The 17,104-nt window shown below is 55.3% G+C and overlaps 7 protein-coding genes across 7 annotated transcripts; 3 read left to right on the top strand and 4 right to left on the bottom strand.

Moving 5' to 3' along the window:
- Positions 1-36: 36 nt before the first annotated feature.
- IE81DRAFT_333868 (DUF1212-domain-containing protein) lies at positions 37-1,485 on the bottom strand (the record flags this gene model as incomplete). The annotated part of the gene is made up of 3 exons (XM_025515389.1): positions 37-541; positions 686-836; positions 909-1,485. The coding sequence occupies 3 exons, from the start codon at positions 1,483-1,485 to the stop codon at positions 37-39; spliced, it is 1,233 nt and encodes a 410-aa protein (XP_025371378.1).
- Positions 1,486-2,427: 942 nt separating this feature from the next.
- Positions 2,428-3,489, top strand: IE81DRAFT_38341 (hypothetical protein). Its single transcript, XM_025517291.1, has one exon. It carries the CDS (start codon positions 2,602-2,604, stop codon positions 3,214-3,216), a length of 615 nt encoding a protein of 204 aa, XP_025371377.1. The 5' UTR covers positions 2,428-2,601; the 3' UTR covers positions 3,217-3,489.
- A 1,329-nt stretch (positions 3,490-4,818) lies between these two features.
- Positions 4,819-6,605, bottom strand: IE81DRAFT_321617 (hypothetical protein). Its single transcript, XM_025513402.1, has one exon. The coding sequence runs from the start codon at positions 6,521-6,523 to the stop codon at positions 4,907-4,909; it is 1,617 nt and encodes a 538-aa protein (XP_025371376.1). The 5' UTR covers positions 6,524-6,605; the 3' UTR covers positions 4,819-4,906.
- A 201-nt stretch (positions 6,606-6,806) lies between these two features.
- IE81DRAFT_365178 (hypothetical protein) lies at positions 6,807-7,735 on the top strand. The gene is made up of 3 exons (XM_025516917.1): positions 6,807-7,105; positions 7,337-7,450; positions 7,530-7,735. Exons 1-3 carry the CDS (start codon positions 6,993-6,995, stop codon positions 7,573-7,575), a joined length of 273 nt encoding a protein of 90 aa, XP_025371375.1. The 5' UTR covers positions 6,807-6,992; the 3' UTR covers positions 7,576-7,735.
- On the bottom strand, positions 7,677-11,285 carry IE81DRAFT_38308 (HOOK-domain-containing protein). Its single transcript, XM_025517289.1, has 5 exons — positions 9,018-11,285; positions 8,571-8,945; positions 8,364-8,499; positions 8,225-8,290; positions 7,677-8,153 (listed from the first exon to the last, which is right to left on the bottom strand). The coding sequence occupies exons 1-5, from the start codon at positions 10,961-10,963 to the stop codon at positions 7,923-7,925; spliced, it is 2,754 nt and encodes a 917-aa protein (XP_025371374.1). The 5' UTR covers positions 10,964-11,285; the 3' UTR covers positions 7,677-7,922.
- A 147-nt stretch (positions 11,286-11,432) lies between these two features.
- Positions 11,433-14,825, bottom strand: IE81DRAFT_321615 (putative adapter-related protein complex 1 beta 1 subunit). Its single transcript, XM_025513401.1, has 8 exons — positions 14,218-14,825; positions 13,886-14,131; positions 13,413-13,779; positions 13,123-13,336; positions 12,893-13,058; positions 12,440-12,811; positions 12,199-12,368; positions 11,433-12,123 (listed from the first exon to the last, which is right to left on the bottom strand). The coding sequence occupies exons 1-8, from the start codon at positions 14,494-14,496 to the stop codon at positions 11,727-11,729; spliced, it is 2,211 nt and encodes a 736-aa protein (XP_025371373.1). The 5' UTR covers positions 14,497-14,825; the 3' UTR covers positions 11,433-11,726.
- A 418-nt stretch (positions 14,826-15,243) lies between these two features.
- IE81DRAFT_321614 (ras-domain-containing protein) lies at positions 15,244-17,004 on the top strand. The gene is made up of 8 exons (XM_025513400.1): positions 15,244-15,457; positions 15,542-15,639; positions 15,874-15,938; positions 16,233-16,329; positions 16,399-16,466; positions 16,537-16,602; positions 16,683-16,783; positions 16,857-17,004. The coding sequence occupies exons 1-8, from the start codon at positions 15,438-15,440 to the stop codon at positions 16,957-16,959; spliced, it is 618 nt and encodes a 205-aa protein (XP_025371372.1). The 5' UTR covers positions 15,244-15,437; the 3' UTR covers positions 16,960-17,004.
- Positions 17,005-17,104: the final 100 nt, after the last annotated feature.

The following is a 17,104-nucleotide window of genomic DNA, read 5'->3' as shown; positions in this document are numbered from 1 at the left end:
AAGCCTTCGCCAAAGCCCAGGCGAGTTTATGGAAGCTCAGAAGGCAAAGAGAGCGCCACCCTTGCGTCTACCAAAGGAGTAGACGACGAGTGCACTGCCGAACAGTCCGACGGTGATACCGATAGCTACGGATACCATTCGGAGACCGATGGTGAGACCGTTGCTGTAGAGATCGCCATCGGAGCCCTTGTAAGTCATGGCCAGACCACCAGCCATGGCCATGCCCGAAGGGACGAGGAAGAGCACGGCGACTGCCGTGGCCGTGAAGGCTGTTCCTCTGAAGATTCTGGAGTAGACATTGCCCAGGATACCAATGATGAAGGATCCAATGGCGCTGACCACGTCCGAACGGTTAAAGACGAAGCGGTTGGCCGTCATGTTTGCTGTCCATCCCACGCAAGCGATAAAGACCATCACTGGCAAGTTCCAGCTCCTCAGCGGCTGCAAGAGATTGAAGCACGAGAGGAGGGAAAAGAGGGGAACAAAGATGAAGTTGAACCAAGGCGAGATGGGTTGTCTGTACCAAGGCCAGTCTGGCAATCTTTCGCAATTGATCGATCCAGTCGTCAGCGCATTCCTCTGTGTTCCATTGGTGAACTCGAACGTTCCAGTCCAGAGCGGCATCGTGGCGTTGGCAAGGGAAAAGGTTCCATCCACCTTGACCGACGCTTCCAGCGGCACGTACATCGAGTTGCGTGCTGCTGGATCGAGCAAAAAGTAAAAGTCTGAACCGATGGCGATGCCAAATCCAAGGAACAGCGAGTAGATGATGGCGTACACCATTCGCACCGATCCAGCAATCATGTTCTTCGAAGCCAATTCGAGCGATCCGCAAACTGGCAATGAGATGGGCAGATCACGAGTTAAAGCCATACCTGCGCAGCAAGACATCTCGAAGCTCCACTTACGAATGACGTAGCCAGGAAGGACAAGGATGAGACCGGACGAGGCGATGGACTGGTAGCAAAAGATGCCCGTGGTGCTCAGTCCTCTGGCGATGAAGGAGATGAGGATGGCCGTGGAGATCTCAAAGACGTTGGAGTACATTGCATTCTTCCTAGTGACTCGTAGCTGAAGGAATGTGAGACCGGCTCCAAAAGCAGCAGCCGCGAAGGCGTCGATGAAGGAGCCTCCAAAGGACATGGGAGCCATGAGCCAACAACGAACGGCTGCAAAGCCAATTCGCGCCCATTCCCCCCAGCAAGCTTCAGCTTTGAGGAGCGCGTTGAGTTCCTCTGTGCCCTCCTGCACTCCAATGTCGTCGTGAACTACCTTGCGATAGATTTGATGCACGTCGTGCAGCGCTCCCAGAGAAAGATCAGACTTGGACTTGACGAAGTGCGTCTCGCTGGTGTGCTTGTCGACATCTCCAAAAGAAGCAATGACGATACCCGGAAAGTGGATGAATTGAGCGTCCACTTCGAGCACGTTCGCGGTAGCGTTGAGCTGAGACTCGATACGGTGCGAAGGAGCGCCAAAGAGCATGAGAGCTTTGGCCAACTTTAGGATGAACTTTTGTCGGAAGACGACGTGAGCGACATTGGCCGTGATTGTCGTGGTGCTCTTCCGTCTATCGAAGCTCTTCCTACGAGTGGCCGTGTACTTGTCGTCCTGATCTTCGCTGTTGCGGCCAGACACAAAGTTCTTGATGGATGCCATGCTCGAACGACGTCGAGGCGCCTGCCGACGACGTACGGGAACGTCAGGATCGCCCATCTCGGAAGACCAGCTTGCCCGTCGATAGTCGGTCTCTGCTTCTCTCTGCCTCTTCGCTTGCATGCTCTTGCGAATGACGTGCGTCAGACGAGGATCATCAGGATCCATTTCTACGTCGTCTTCGCCTAGCGTGAAAGCCATGCTTTGTCGGCGCCGAGCAAGCGATGGTACGTTGGTAGGGGCCTTGTACGCTGGTTCAGCCTCCTTTTCGGCTGGCTCGCCTGGACTGCTGGTGCCTTTGCCCTTCATGGTCCCTTCTACACCATTCAAAGTGTCACCCCCGAGACTTGCACTGCTGCGCCTTCTCACGTTTGGCATTCTGACGCCTAGTCCTTCAGTGCCATCCCCGGAAGCAGTTGCGGCGCCATACAAGCCGACAAGCGCCTGCGTAATGCCGTACGGCCTTCGAGTTGCTTCGGGCTCAACGGCTCGGACAGCTCCTCGCTCCATCGGATCTCCCGAGTCGTGGATAGCAAAGTTCTCCACGCTCTGGTCTCTGCGAACGAGGGCGGGCTTGAGTGCTGGCGATTTGATGCTGCCTGACGATGTCACTCGTGGGGAGAAGGGCTGCACCATGGACGGAGACGAGTAGGGGTCGTAATGCTGGATCTGAGCTCCCGGTGACGGCAACGGTTGAGGCCCACCCCAGGGCAAAGTGCCGCTAAACGATGGCATCTGACTCTGCGCGTTGGCATCATACACACCGCTGACGGGACGCGAAGTGAAGCCGTGCTGAGCGACGTACGGCGAGTGGGCGGTGGGTGCTGGCCTTTGCGGAAGGTTCATGGGCGGTGGCCGAGGTTTCTGTTGGCCTGAAGCACCTTTGCGCGGTAGTGCTAGAGGTGGACGACCATCGTACTGCGGGCGAGCTGCTTGTTGAGTCGAATGACCAGCAGGAGCAAATTGCTGAGGCGCAGGCGCAGGCGCAGGCGCGCGGACATGGTCTTCGTTGCCGTCGGATGGCAAGTCGGGAATGAAGGCAGAAGTGCCACGTCTGCCTTTACATGTCGACAAGGTGCGGGGAGGCTCGATAAATTCTCCACCACTCTCATCGCCATCATCATCCGAATCTTCGCTTGGCTTGGAAATTTCGGCAAAGCCAGCCCGTTTGGGTGTACTGGGCTTGCCTTGAGGAGCACCGGTGGCAGAAGATGTGGAAGCGGGATTAGGGCTGCGGTCCAGAGGGCTGACCGCTTGAGCCAACGCCGAGAGTTGAGACCGCTGGGCATCGTTGGTCGCGCACACAGAGTAGCCTGGCATAAATGGAGAGCTGGACTGCGGAGGAGGTGGCTGCGAGCTTTGCTGTTCGTGTGTAGAGGCGTGGCTGTAGGGCTGTTGCAAGCCTGCTTGAACAGAAGCCTGCGATTCGAAAGCCGCTCTCATGAGCTCATGATCAATACCCGCTGGCGCCCCGTCCTCCTCGAAGCGGGCTCGACGAGGAGAAGAATTGGCGCGAGGGCGAGACATGCTTGGGGATTGCTGAGGGGGGGTGCAGCGTGAGATTGTGTGTAGTGAGGATGTACGGTGGCACTTGGCCTGTTGCGTAAAGAGCGTAGATGCGGTAAAGTGCAAGGAAGGAGCTCCTGCGTGGATGCGGAATCGGCGACAACAAGTGACGATGGGCTAAAAGGAGAGCGAGTCGAGCCAGCCGACTGCTACCTGCTTGTTGTGGATGGCTTGCGACAAGGGGCAAAGAGCTGTGTGAATGCTATGAAGGTAATGATAAATGGCGACGTCCAATCCAGGGACGGATGAAGCTGGCAAGATGCAATGCAGCGAGATGAAGGGAAAGATGAAGATGGAGAGAGAAAGCGAAGAGAATGAAGAAGGGGTCAAGGTGGAAAGGTCAAAGCGGTGGTGGGAAAGGTAAGCGTGATCAAAGTTCATCAGTTTGAAACCTAAGACCCCGAGGATGAGCGCGCACAGCGGGGGGTCAGTTCCCACCCCACCTACTCCCTCCCCGGATCGCGCTTGCGTGGAATCAGTCAACACCGATTCGTTCTGTCACTCGTGCCGATCGAGACTGCGCAGTCGCCTTTCTGTCAGAGCATTCGCTGGCCTAGTGTGACGGCAAGACCCCGACGAACGTTGAGCTTGCATGGCTCCACAGTAGCGCGGCACGATTGTAGGCAAATCCAGGGCCTCTGCTTGGCTTTCCACCAACATCATGCGACTTTCCAGCCGTGCTTACACGAGCTTCAGGGAGGGAGAGGAACCGTTGAGGAAAGGCGTGGGATGTTGACCAGGTGTCCCCACTCCGGCTATGCCAGCATCCATTTTTGCGCGGGACGATGTGTCCGCTGAGAGCGAACAAAGCTCGTGTGGCATGCTTGGCTGACAGAGCCGAGCGAGTCATGCAAGCCCAACGAACTCTTGCGACCGACCGACCGACCGACCGACCTCCTTCCTGTTCGACTGCTGGCGGCGGCGGCACACTTGCAGACGCGCTTGCCGGCTTTGCCTCGACTTGCTCTGGGAGGAGTGAGCGCTGCACGCCAGCAGCACAGCGCTGGGCTGTACAAATCGCATGTCATGCCGAACGGTCGTAATTGCCGATTAATTTGGCGAGACCAAGCTTTGGATCCACGACTTGAATCGCACACCTGCGCGTGGTGGTGCGCAAGCAGACCGTGGGAGCCCGTGCATGGAGTTTTCCTCAACGGTCGCCAGGCAACGGTCGGGTCGGCATGCGCACGCGCACGCGCACGCGCACGCGCGCCTCCTTGCGCAACGAACCGATTCGATCCGCATGCAAATGCAAATGCGGATCCGCCGAGCTTTGTACCGGTAACTATACTTGCACCGCGCACACAAGTCATGGCTCTGAGCCTCAAAAGCCCTGTTATGATGACAACAGATACAAAGGACCGCGAAGTGCCGCACAAGCCTCGAGTGGGCCACAGCTTCGATGACCACGTGACTCGATCATCCGTTGGAAAGGACGTTCTACGGCGATGTACGAATAGGAGGCGACATCAGGTTCAGCAGCATGGCAGACTCGGTGGCTCGAGGCTCGTGAAGCACAACACAACGCACACGGCCACGGCCAAGAGACGGTGCTGGGGACTGAGATCGGTCGGTGCATGTCACTCCAACAAGTCTTGATACTCCCACTGCATTCTGATTTGATTGACTCGAAAGAAGGTCGCTGCAGCGCAGGCACACGACGCATACATGTGATTCACAAAGACTATCGGCGCTCGTACAGAGAGTCGAGCAGCCTAGACGTGTCATCTTCGATTGCTCTTCTTCCTCTCCGATGACTTCTAGCCCTGGTCTGCCTGGCATTCGCCCTTCTCTGTTCTCCCTCGCTGTACATTCCTCCAGGCGCTCCTTGGTCCGCAATGTCCGCAACTGAGACATAACGCGAGTTCCCATCCACCTGACCCACCCATTCCCTACTTCCCGGCACGCCGATGGCCAACTTTGTTCCAGTGGCGTGATCCGCCGCTCTAGCGTCCATATGGATACAACCAAGCGCTTCGTTGGTCAAATGACTATGCTTTCTAGGTCCGCCCGCCTCTCTGTCGTGTGTCCGGCTAACATGCGCCTCGAAGATGCGAACGCCAAGCTCGCCCTGGCTAGGTTCTGCCTTGTTGAAGTCCACACCTTTGACTCTTTCTTCAGCGTGCACCTTGGGCAGCTTTGCGATGCGTCCCCCAACGCCCAGCGCGAATCCATCGGCCCTGACGCCCCGCGCACGTGAAGGGTTGCCAGTAACACCGCTGCCCGGCTGCGACGAGTTGATCAGCCTTCCTGGTACTGGGGAGGCCAGAAGGGCAGTTTGAATCTTGTCCGGTTGCCCGTACTGAAGACCGCCGAAAGGGTGCATTGGAAATCGCGGAGGTTGACGCGGTGCATACCGATCTCTAATGTCGTGCACGACGTGTCTTGGGGTGCCTCTTGGATTGAGTTGGGTCGCGTTGGGCCCAGCGAGCGCCAATTCAGTCTGACGCTCGAGCCAACGAGACCAGCTCACTCTGTCTGCTCCGCGACTCAGGTTCCAGGCATCCACCTCACCCACTTCTGGGACGGGTATATCTTCCAAATTCTTTTCTGGTGGGATCTCTGGCGGTTGCTCTCCTCGAGAAGCCAAAATTGTGGCCTCAGAGGCGATGCGTTTGCGGTGTTGATCATATTGGTCCCACGCATGTTGTTGTGCTCTCCTGCGCAATTGAACGCGGTGAGACTCCAGATACGCCGCTCGCTGTCTCCTGATCTTGCCCAAGTGCCGCTCGAATTCCTTCTCTGACATGCTGTGAATATCTTCCGGCATAGAAACTCGGCTGGTGTAGAGCGGCCCAGCTTTGTCGAACGGGTCCAAAGCTTGGGTGTGCTTGTAGACGGGATCGTCGATCGAGTATCGCGGGCATTCTCCGTCCCTGGCTTCGAACAAGCGCTGGTCACGTTCCTCGGGCGACAGTGACTTGTTTGCTTCGACGTCCGATGGCAATGGCCGGATGGTGGCCAGGTCGTACCTGCTGGACAATCTCGGACCCAAAACGCCAGCTCTCGAATTGACGCTTGCGCCCAAGTTCAGACGGGAACTGGTCTCTTGCCATGTTTTCTTCAGAAGCACTTCCTGCTCGTTCTCTGCCCATCGTGTTTGTCCTCCCACATCGTCCATTCCTTGCACTTCGACATATCGAATCGTTCCTGGGGTCTTGTCGACCGTAGGCAGAGGCCTCTTGAAACCGAAATCGCCGCGCACTTGGCTTGCGGCGGGTGCTGTATAGATCTGCTGTACGGCAGGGTCGTAAGAGGAGAGGCGGGAGCCAGCCAAGGCTCTTGCCAGAGCAGACCGCATTGCAACGCAAGCCCTTGGAGGTGCGCCAAATGCCGCGCTTCGGTTTTGCTGACGAGACGAGTAGGGTTGAAGCAGGAGGGCGATCAAGAGGCGAAGATGAATCGCGCGATCGCACTCAGGACCTCATATGCTTCCTCAACTTCTTGCCTGGGATTGAGGTCAGCAGCGCTGAAATAAGCACGTGATCAAGATTGTCCACGTGGAAGGACATGAGAGCTGGACGACGTGCGCTTCATGACAGCCAAGAGTCACAGTACGCGCGCGTCCGTTTCGAGCCGGCGCCGACCAACCACTGCGACCGGATTTCCCAAACTCACACCCTCAAACTCACACTCAGACACAAATCGACTGCAGCAACAGCATCACATCGCATCAGTCGCGCCTAGGTGACATCGAAGCGAACCACAAACCACGGCTCTGTCGCACACTCGAGCTGAATTCTCTCAATTGAGGCCCCATCATCAATAAGATGATTCCTACCCTGGCTGCTCGATCTGCGTTTCGCGCCAGCGCGCGCGCTCAAGCTGTCAAGTACAGCTTCCAACCTCATGTCGGACGATTCGCACCCGAGAATGTCATCAAGTGAGTACGGCCTCCGCGTGCACAGTAGCGCGAGAAAGCGTGGAACTAGAGGATGGAGAAGCAAAGCGATCGAGGTCAACCAATGGGACGCTAGAGCGATACGAATTTGGCGGGATCGTGCAGGTGTGCGGGCTAATTTAGTCGAAGAAACTTCTCAGTCGATCTTAATGAGTCGTCGCTTACCTCCTTCTGACAACTTTTCCACCTTCCCAAATTCACCTTTTCCACCAGGTGGGTGCCTTCGCTCGCGCTATGGGGCGCTGGTGCTGGTGCAGCCGTGACACTCTTCTTGTCAGGCGTGCCCCTCTTCCAAACAGACGTGCTTAAAAAGCTGCCCGTGCTCAAGTGAGTCGTTGATTGCGTACAAACTTGCACGGAATGTTCAGTCCAGAATGCTCACAGATGATCGGCGTCGTCATGATAGGGAGTATTACGAGGACAAGACACCAGACAGCGATAAGCCATTCTAGATCCTTGGGCGCCAACAAAGTGCACTTGCCTCACATTTTGTCATCATCATCAATCGATCGATCTCGTCAGCCTCACATTCGTAATGCGTGACCAGGATGGCGCGTAGCTCACGTTGGTGTCAGACGGTCTCTGACGTAAAGTTCTCGCGGTGAAGGAAATATCTGTTATGCGAAGCCAAAGGTATAAGTTGTGTGGCCAAACGATCATGATGGGAAACGAGTACCGGAAACGCGGCAGACGAAGTGGGATGACTGCAGGCGAATGTTGGGAGAGCCGGAGGCAATGCTTGCTTGATCTCCGGGAGCGGTAGCGGTAGCGGTTGGGGCGGATGGAATAGCCGCGAGAGTCATCGCTTCGCGAGGAGGATGCCCGGGGTCAAAGCTCTGCGTTGCTGGACTAGCCAAGAAGCAGGCGCGCTGACCGAGGCTGAGTTGCCGCCGGCCATTCCGACTGTACCTCCTGTCGGTCTGCTACGAGCTCGAATGTGCGCAGCGAGCTGCGCGCCCTGATCGTGAAACGCAGATGCCATCAAGCGTAATTCTCTTCGCAAGGTGGCGATCTGGGATTTGTGCGAGGCCTAGGTCGCCCGGACAGAAGGAATTGGGTTATTAGCTGAACGCCTAACAAAGCTGATGGCGAGAGACTTACTGTGGCTGCAGCGAGCTGTTCGTCTGTCGTGCCCGCCTTGATGAGCTTGTCTTGCTCCTTGATGAGCTGCGCGAATCGGGCAAGACGACGTGTCAGCCTCTGAACTTAAGATCAATGCTTTGTGGGGATCCCTGATCACCTTTCGTGCTGCGCTGAGCTTTTCCTTGCCCGCTTTGACATTAGACTCTGCTTCTGCCGCTTTTGTCTGCAGGCTTATGATGAGCTCTTCGGCTTCTTTTGGAAGCGCTTTGCCAGCGAGAGATGAGCGCAATTCTCTGAAAGCGCGTGGCGGACAAAGGCAGTCAGCGGTCATGTATGCGATCCTGAGTGGAGGCTCCGTACTCACCCCAAATTCCTCTCTCTTCTTAGAGCTTCTTCTCTCTGACCTATGCCTTCGGATTGCAGGTCCACCTTTTCCATCAACAGCTTGTTGATCTGGTCCGTCTGCATCCGTTTCTGTTCTTCCACGCTCTTGAGCTGTTCTCTCAAACGGCTCACCACGCCCTCTAAGTCCGCCTTTTCCACATCTACGGATGCCCGCAGAGTATGAAGAATGTCGACTTGGTCTTTGTTGACGAGAGTCAGGTCAGACTTGGCGATGTTGAGCTCGCGCGTAAACTCTTCGTGCGTGACCGTAAGAGCCGCATGATCCCGCTTGACGCTGTCTAGCTCCTCTACAGTCTCGTTGAGACGCAAGCGTAGAGCGTAAGCCGCTTCCTCTCTGTGTGGGCGGGGTATAGAGCACTTTGAGCACAACCAAGAACGCATCCTAGACCTTCTTGTACATACTCACCCGTCGCCAAAACTTGACTTTCCACTCTGAATTGTCTCCAATTGACTCTGCAGCTTGAGCTTCGCTTGATGCTCTTTGAGATAGTCCTGCTCGTATCGCTCCTTCATGGTCCGCGAATCTTCAAGCAAGTTCTCCAGCACCAAGATGCGGCTCACGTCGGCTTTGTTCGCCTTAGCGGCTTCGAGTTCCCTGGCCAGTTTTCTCACCCTAATCTTGAGGTCAGTCATCGTGGTACCCGAGAGTGCATCGTCAATCTCCCCGCCCACGTCATCGTCGTCATCAGACTCGTCCAACGTCGAGTTCGCAGCGGCCAAGCCTTCTGCGCCGTCCACCTCGGCGCCACCAGTAGCGCGCATAGCCTCGAGACGCTTTTGGCGGGCTTTGCTTGCGCCGGTGCTGCCCAGCTCCAGCTCTTGAATGCGCTCTTGATACAGCTCCATCTCCTCTCGATCACGCGTACGTGCTTCTTCGGTCGTTCGAAGAGTGGTTGTGGTTTGCTCGTGCTCGTATTTGAGACCATTGTAGTCCCTTTGAAGATTGGAAGCTTTGGACTCCAGCTCGGATATCTGTGATTTGTAAGTGTCCATCAAAGGCTTGAAGGCTGCAACCCGCTTGTACTCGTCTTCGAGAGCGGCATTCTTGTCGACGAGTTCGGCATTCTGGTCCTCAAGGACCTTCAACTGCCTCCGCACATCGGCACCCTCTTCCAGCTTCTTCTTGTACTTCTCGACGACATTCTCCATCCGTGCCGCTCTATCTGCTGCATGCTTGTACTCATCTAACTGATCCTTAAGGCGCGTGGCCTCTTCCGCGCGTCTGCCGAGATCGTCCACTTTTCGTGTTTGTTCGACATGACTCCTGGTGAGCCTTTCAACTTCAGACTCTGCTTCCCCGAGGTTGTCCTCGCTTCTTCTCAGCTCAGCTTTGAGTCGCTCCACGTCTGCTCGTAGCATTGCCTCTGTTCCCTCTCTTCGTTGGACTTCAATCTCATCTTTCAATCGCTTCAGATCTTTGGCTATTTCGGCTTTTTCCAGCTCAGTGTCCTGGACCGAAGTCTTGAGCAGCTCGTGCGCTCGCGCTAGCTCCACATACGACGCTTCCAGCGCTTCCTTGTCAGCCTTCAAGCGCGTCACGTTGATGTCTGTCACTCTCGAGTCGAAGTTACCGCCCTCCGAAGCGGTTGTATCCTCTTGCTGAGAGCTTGATGGTTGGGCAGAAGCAGTGACGACTTCTTCGATCGCCACCATCAAGGCGTGCTGGTGCTGCTGCTTGAGCGTTTGAATCGCGGCAATGTGTTCCGATCTCCTGTCGCTTTGCACGGCAAGACCAACAGCCAGTCGGCACAGCAGATTGAGATCCACCAAGGAGCTATGTCTAGCTATCGCATCGAGATCGGGTTGCCTAACCGCGGGAGAAGCCAATCTTTCACTGTAGTATAGCATGATCTGTCTATAAAGCCTTTTCAATGTTCCAAGTCTGATGAGCAGATTGTCTTTGGCTGGCTCATGCGAGGCATGCGGATTCCTGAAGTGATCCACGTCAATGCTGGAGAGGATGTCAAAGAGCGCAATCCCGTCACAGAGGTCCTCCGGTTTCGATAAGACCTTGCTGAGCACGACATCGCCATCACCTTGTGACAGTGCTTGTATCCATTCCAGATAGGCTCGGGCTCGATCAGAGTCAGTATCACTGCCCTGTCTGCTCGCCCTATCAGAAGTGGCACTGGTCGAGGCCGAAGCCGAGGCAGATGGTGAGGTCGAAATCTGCGTGCTGACAGCCGAAAGATCCGTCTCCAGCTGTGATGAGACATCAGCAGCGCTATCTGAGGGCGGTAGCTCGGCAGCCCTCTCGTGTTCGATGCTTCTGTTCGTTCCAGCTGAAGTTTGTGGTACTTCCACAGGGTCCTCTGCGGCATCGCTCATTGTCTCTCCGTCGGCAGCGGACATTGTGGAAGCAGAATCGAGCTAGACGGTTCGCTCGAATACAGAGAGAACGGGCCGGAAGGGCGGAGCAGATCAAGGCCAAGTAGAAGGAAGGTATGCACAAGCTGCTGCAAGCCCTCTGCGGCAATAGCTCCAGGCTTTGCTGGAGCGCTGTCACACCAGCTCGGGGTGGAGAAAGGGCGAGAAGTCGACTGCTTTGATAGAAGAGAGCTGGATGATGTTGATCATGTGTCTTTCAGAGTAGTAGAACAAAGATCTGAGTGGTCAGCTGAATTCAATCCATCGTGCAATTGTCCGCGGCTGTTTGCGTGTTGCTTCAAGCTCAGCAGCATGTATAGTACAGGTGCAGGACGGGCTTCACGCTCGCACAGCCAAGAAACCCCGCGTTGTCGCGCTGGATCTCATGCACGGTCCGATTTGGCTTCACGCGCGCTCAGTGACAGACCGGTCCTGGCGACGACTTATTCATCACCAGCGTTTATTTGGGGCGACCGAAGTACGAGTCGTAAGTGGCACAGCAGCTCAATCGTGAAAGAGTGATAGGTATACATGGGAGCACATGCTGAGTAGGGCATGGAGGTGCTGGGACGACCGTGTCATGGCAGAAGACTGCTGACACTTTTGTCATCGCTTTCTGGGAGCCGGGCGGCATCACATCTGACACCAGGCGCATGACAAGAAGCAGGCCTGCATACATAGCATTGCGAAGGTCCATGGAAGCGAGAGCACCGGTGCAGCATTTCACAAAACCGCAAGTGGCTCTCTCTCAGATGAGATCCAACAGATCGCCTCCCTGTTGCTGCGCCGGTGCTTGATTTCTTACAGGCGCCGCAGTGGGTGCGCTGGGCATGCTGTTGAGGAAGTCCAGTGCAGAAGTGTTGCCTGTTCCAGAAGTTGGCGGGGCAGCATCAAACAGGCCCAGGAGGTCGTTTAGCGATGCTTGCTGTTGTTGCGCCGAGGCCGCATTGCTGGTAGCCGCCGAGGAGGTCGCAGCTGATGCGGTATCATCCGACATCATCAGATCGTCCAGGCCTCCAAGGCCTCCTGTGGGAGCAGGAGCCGCGGCAGCAGGATCTTCGTCTGCATCGAAATCCAGCAAATTCTCCGCTCCTTGGCCTTGCACAACGGTGGCCAGCGCCTTCTCTCGGGTGACCTCTTCTCGCCTGAGAAACGTGGAGAGTAAAGAGCGTCAGTGTGATGCGGCTCAGGGATCAATCGTACGTGGCGTGAGCACTCACTTCTTCGCGATTGCATCCGCTCCAAGTCTGCCCCTCCCGATGAATGTAGACTCAGGTTTGTGGTAGGCGCTAGCAAGTGATGACAAGTCGGCGATGAGCTCTTCAAGCAAAGCAGGCGAGATTGTAGTGAGTGGGATCGATATTGCCGGTCTATCTGCGAGGACGATGGACTGCGGTGCGCGATGACGGGTTAGCTCGCCTTGCGACAAAAGCTTTTCAAAAAGAGCTGAAGTATGCTCACTTTTCCAGCGCCGGTGTCTGAGCTACTCAGCAGCCTCCAGTAGATGAAGGCTCTGTCTCTGAGGTCTGGATTATCGGCGCTCTTGGTCGCCAGTTCCAGAGTCCTTTGTACCAAGCCCTGGCTGCCGTCAGGTCTTTTGAGGAAGAGCTTGACCACAGCAGTCAGTATCGAGAATTGCACTTGTGATTGCTCGTCGACAAAATTGTCCAAGAAGCTTGCCAAGAGCTCGTCGGAGTTTTCGATCTTCTCGGCGTAATCTCCGAGGATCCAAATGAGCGAGGCTTTTGCTTCAGGCTCATCCAGATCTTCGAGGTTGGAGCACAGCGTCGGGATGATGCCTTCGTAATTTGACGGGTACTTTCGGAAAATGTCCTGTAGAGAATGAGATGGAGACCGGATCAGCTAGCAGTTTGGCAAAGGCGGCGCCAACGCTCCGAGCGGCTCCCGACGCACCTTGATAACCACAACAGCTTCTTGTACGACATAGCTGACACGCGTAGCTATCAGGTCTAGCAACACGTGCACGCATCTTTCTGCGGCATCGTCGATCTTGATGGCACACTGCCCGATTGCCCTTATCGAGCGACGGACGAAGTCAACATCTACCTCGGAGGCGTACCTTGGAGTCCCGCGTGTCAGCAATCGGCAGTGAGGATGGGGTCAATGCCATTTCCTCGACTTACTCCTTCAGTTCGCTTAGCAGCATGTCTACATTTCGTTCATTTGCCAGTTTGATCATGATCCCTAGCTTCTCTAGCTTGACGTAGGATGGATCGTTGTACTTGCAGAAGAATATTCTCAGTTCTGTCGACAAGACGTCTGGTCGCTTCTGTAGGATTAGGTTGATATTCCGCAATGCCACCCACTGGACTTCCGGTGCTGATGAGACCAGTGTAACTAATGAAGGTCGAAGGCGCGAAATTTGGTCAACTTGAGCAATCCCGCCTACGATCACGCTGTACATTGTACACACCTAGAGGAGGGGCCATCTTCCTAACTAGCTGCTTGACGAATTCTGGCTTCTGCACCCGATCCATGTGAATCATGATAACCTTCACAGCGCTTAGCACGACACTGCCATTGGCATGTTGGAATTGCGGCACGACGCGTTCACAAATGTGCTCTGCATCCCTGTCTCCGTCTTCTCCTGGGGCAGGCTTGTACCTTGCAAGGCTGGAGAGGATGGCGATTCGTCCCCATTCAGTGCATTCATTAAGCGCAATAAGAAGTCTCGCGAGGATGCTGTTGTCGATGACGAATAGCGCTGTCTGGCCGGATGGATCAGCCTCTAGCGCTGTTTGGTGAATGTCTGTCAATGCTGTCACGGCATTGGCGACGACCTGCAGCCAAGGCATGTGAGTCGATCAGCCTCGGATAGGCCATACTCAGACGTCTCTCTCGTGCTCGATCGGAATCGCAAACCCTCGACTGAGCGCTGCTGCTCACCATTGGATTCGCGTCTCCAACCAAATCCCTCAACAGCCCAACGAACCCATCCTCGATTGCCATCTCTGGCTTCATCTCATACAGCTTGGCGACACAGATAGCAGCGGTTTTTCGAACATAGGGATTATCGTCCCTCAGAGCCTTTGACAGGGGATCAGAGAGGTAGTCGATGATCTTCTCGGCTCGCAAGCACGACATTGTCCGGATTGCCAGCGCCCGGACAAGAGGATTCGGATCGTCTGAGTCCTACATGAGAGGCGTTAGGCAGAGCGCACTGCTCCGGTGAGAATTGCTCCATCACACGCTCCGGCAGATGGGACACAGCAGCTCACCTTGACGAAAGTGTTGACGGCCAGAATGACCAGCTCCGGTTGCGTCTTTGCGTAATTCATCAGGTATAGATAGACCAGCTTCTTCTGTTCCAGATCTTCCGTCTGCATGTTCTTCAGCACATCAGGAAACAGTCCCGACACATCTTTGCCCACCGTCATGTTCGCAATGACTCTTTTGATCGCATCCTTCCTCCTGTCTCGATACTCTGAGTTGAGATCCGCCCTGAGCTCGAAATTCTCTCCCTTCCGAGGAGCGGTGAAGAATCGGGGACGCGACATTGTGCGGTCGCGTATAGGTCAGAGTAGACCGCTTCCACTCTGCTGGTTATGCTGCAGGTTTCGAGCTGATGCTTCGTCTCGTTGCACCAGATCTGTCCACGCTCCAGCACGTTTGCGTAGAAGGCTCAACCGAGACGCTTCGCAGCTGGGCGATCTGACTGCCGATGCGTCACTGGTTACAGGATGACGTGAGCGTTGTCAGAAGTCGAGTGGAGTCCACAATGACGGAGAAGAGACCGATCCGGCCTACGGCATGTGTGAAAGCGATGGAACAACGATCCCTATATGTGTGTATCGACTTGCATCTGGATATCTGGATGCGATCTTGGTTATACACTCTACACTCAACACAAAGACTCAATTCGACTTCCTAAAGCTGCGACCTGACCGGCGGCCGTCGAACGATTGAGCTGGCTTGTGCGCCTACTGCCATCATTCAACCACGTGGAGAACTGGCGAAAGGCAGCAGGCACTATAGGCAGGCGGGGTGTGGCGCTGCAGATGGTGCAGATGCGCCTATCGCGTCACAACTTAGCAGTCTGAGTAGTATGCGCCCTACGCTGCCTTGAGTACGGCCGGGCAGTGGGCCAGCCAAGCTGTGTGACGCCGCCTGGCGTGCGCACGCATGATCAACATTACAGCTCGGCGATGACGCGCAGTGTGTGAGTTGTTACGATGAGCTGCCATGGGGTCAAAGCCCAAAGTTGGTAACCATGACGACGGCGCTTGCTGGTTGACCATCATCCTGCACCTCCATACGCAAGATTCACGACCTGAATAGGCAGCCATTGACTACTTCAAAGGCAGCCGAGCCCCAGTTGGAAACAGCTTGATTCGTCCCCGACCTCTACGCAAGCCTGGCTAGACCCGCGATCAAGGTCAGAGTTGGCACGCCGCAGATATCCTCTCCAGCTTCATCGCATACATCGCACACCGCCATCATGAACCCGGAGTACGACTAGTGAGTGGCAACGACAAGTAGGGGCTGTCGCATCTCTGTTGCGGAAGCTGATGTCGTTTTGATTTGGCTGCGACGCAACCACAGCCTCTTCAAGCTCTTGCTCATTGGCGATTCCGGCACGGGCAAGAGTTGCTTGCTGCTTCGTTTTGCTGACGACACCTACACGGAAAGCTACATCTCAAGTGCGTGGTAGTGCTTCGCTCTCAATTAGGGGATGGGATTGGCAAGACGGGTTCGGGGTTCGGGGTTCGGGGAACCGCTTGGCGGGGATGGAGCATGCGTCGCTGCGAGCTCGAGGAACAAAGCTTGCGAGACAATCCATCTCAAAGTCGGCGGGCAAGGCAGCTGATCCCTAGTGACTATCACACACGTATGATCCTGTGCTGACAAGCCACGCTTGTCCTTCGTCATCTCAGCGATTGGTGTCGACTTCAAGATTCGCAGTCTCGAGTTCGAAGGCAAGACCATCAAGCTGCAGATTGTAAGTACATGCGTCTTGAAAAGCGATGGCGTAGCATTGTCAAGGCTGCGCACTTCGCCTGATCTGAGGCAACATTGGCAAGAAAGGTGGCCCCTGAGCCCACTGAGGAGCAGTGCTGGCATAAAGAGGCCATCAGGAGCAGATCTGAGCTTTGATCTCCGCTCTGCCCACACAAATTGAATTGAGGTCGCCGCTTCTGGTCTCGGCCCAAAAGACTAACGCGTGCTGTGCGCATGCTTGCTGTAATTGCGAGAAAGCTGCTGACATTTCTGCCCTCTGGCTTGATGTTCGAAGTGGGACACTGCAGGACAAGAGCGTTTCCGCACCATTACTAGTAGCTACTACCGCGGCGCTCACGGTATCATTGTCGTCTACGATGTCACAGATCAGGGTGGGTGCCAGGCGCCGTGTTGTGGCTCGAGAAGAAAGAAGGCTGACCAATTGCACTTCTCGAGTACAGACACCTTCGCAAATGTCAAACAGTGGCTTTCGGAGATCGACCGATACGCTACTGAGGGTGTAAACAAGGTGAGCGGATTTGTACATTGTGTCGGTGCTGTTGTCCGAGGCTGATTAACTGCTTTTTTTGCTCACACAGCTCATGGTCGGAAACAAGAACGACTTGACAAGCAAAAAGGTGGTGGAGTACAACGTTGCCAAGGAGGTGCGTGTGCCCTGCTATTGGCCAATCGCAGACAATGAAACAAGCTTGCCCCTCTTACACCTCTCACGTTCTTTCTCCAGTTTGCCGATCAACTCAACATCCCTTTCCTCGAGACGAGTGCCAAGACAAGCGAGAACGTCGAGGCTTGCTTCTTGGCGATGGCTAAGCAAATCAAAGACAGGTGCGTCTCGCGTTCGTTTCCGCTTGCTAGTGCTGAAGCGCGGAGACTAAATTTGTCGATACATCTTACGCAGAATGGGATCCACAACCGTCAACAATGCGCCTGGCAAGTCAAACGTAAAGCTGGGAGCGGGACAGTCTGTTGGAGGAGAGCAAAATGCTGGTGGTTGCTGCTAATCCCCTCGACATCGAGCGGCAAGGCTAGACTTGGCTTACCCTCTGGTGAGAAGTCTAACGTGGAGCCCTGCCTCTAGGCACTATCACGGCAATGGCCCCTTGTTTCTCGCTCATTCAGTGATTTGCGCTGCCTCTCATCGTTAGA

Source organism: Ceraceosorus guamensis (assembly GCF_003144195.1).
Source record: "Ceraceosorus guamensis strain MCA 4658 unplaced genomic scaffold IE81scaffold_13, whole genome shotgun sequence".
NCBI lineage: Eukaryota > Fungi > Basidiomycota > Exobasidiomycetes > Ceraceosorales > Ceraceosoraceae > Ceraceosorus > Ceraceosorus guamensis.
The sequence above is the reverse complement of the archived record's forward strand: the minus strand, read 5'-3'. Positions and strand labels throughout refer to the sequence as shown.

Excerpts from the sequence above, each read along its gene's own strand:
- IE81DRAFT_38341 (XM_025517291.1), top strand. The coding sequence starts at position 2,602 with ATGACCAGCAGGAGCAAATTGCTGAGGCGCAGGCGCAGGCGCAGGCGC.
- IE81DRAFT_321617 (XM_025513402.1), bottom strand. The coding sequence starts at position 6,523 with ATGCGGTCTGCTCTGGCAAGAGCCTTGGCTGGCTCCCGCCTCTCCTCT.
- IE81DRAFT_365178 (XM_025516917.1), top strand. The coding sequence starts at position 6,993 with ATGATTCCTACCCTGGCTGCTCGATCTGCGTTTCGCGCCAGCGCGCGC. Across the intron at positions 7,106-7,336 it reads GCACCCGAGAATGTCATCAA|GTGGGTGCCTTCGCTCGCGC; the intron begins GTGAGTACGGCC and ends CTTTTCCACCAG. Across the intron at positions 7,451-7,529 it reads AAAAAGCTGCCCGTGCTCAA|GGAGTATTACGAGGACAAGA; the intron begins GTGAGTCGTTGA and ends TCGTCATGATAG.
- IE81DRAFT_38308 (XM_025517289.1), bottom strand. The coding sequence starts at position 10,963 with ATGTCCGCTGCCGACGGAGAGACAATGAGCGATGCCGCAGAGGACCCT. Across the intron at positions 8,946-9,017 it reads AAGTCAAGTTTTGGCGACGG|AGAGGAAGCGGCTTACGCTC; the intron begins GTGAGTATGTAC and ends CCGCCCACACAG. Across the intron at positions 8,500-8,570 it reads AGAAGAGAGAGGAATTTGGG|AGAATTGCGCTCATCTCTCG; the intron begins GTGAGTACGGAG and ends ACGCGCTTTCAG.
- IE81DRAFT_321615 (XM_025513401.1), bottom strand. The coding sequence starts at position 14,496 with ATGTCGCGTCCCCGATTCTTCACCGCTCCTCGGAAGGGAGAGAATTTC. Across the intron at positions 14,132-14,217 it reads CCGTCAACACTTTCGTCAAG|GACTCAGACGATCCGAATCC; the intron begins GTGAGCTGCTGT and ends CCTCTCATGTAG. Across the intron at positions 12,812-12,892 it reads AAGCTGTTGTGGTTATCAAG|GACATTTTCCGAAAGTACCC; the intron begins GTGCGTCGGGAG and ends CATTCTCTACAG.
- IE81DRAFT_321614 (XM_025513400.1), top strand. The coding sequence starts at position 15,438 with ATGAACCCGGAGTACGACTA. Across the intron at positions 16,467-16,536 it reads CTACTGAGGGTGTAAACAAG|CTCATGGTCGGAAACAAGAA; the intron begins GTGAGCGGATTT and ends TTGCTCACACAG. Across the intron at positions 16,603-16,682 it reads AGTACAACGTTGCCAAGGAG|TTTGCCGATCAACTCAACAT; the intron begins GTGCGTGTGCCC and ends TTCTTTCTCCAG.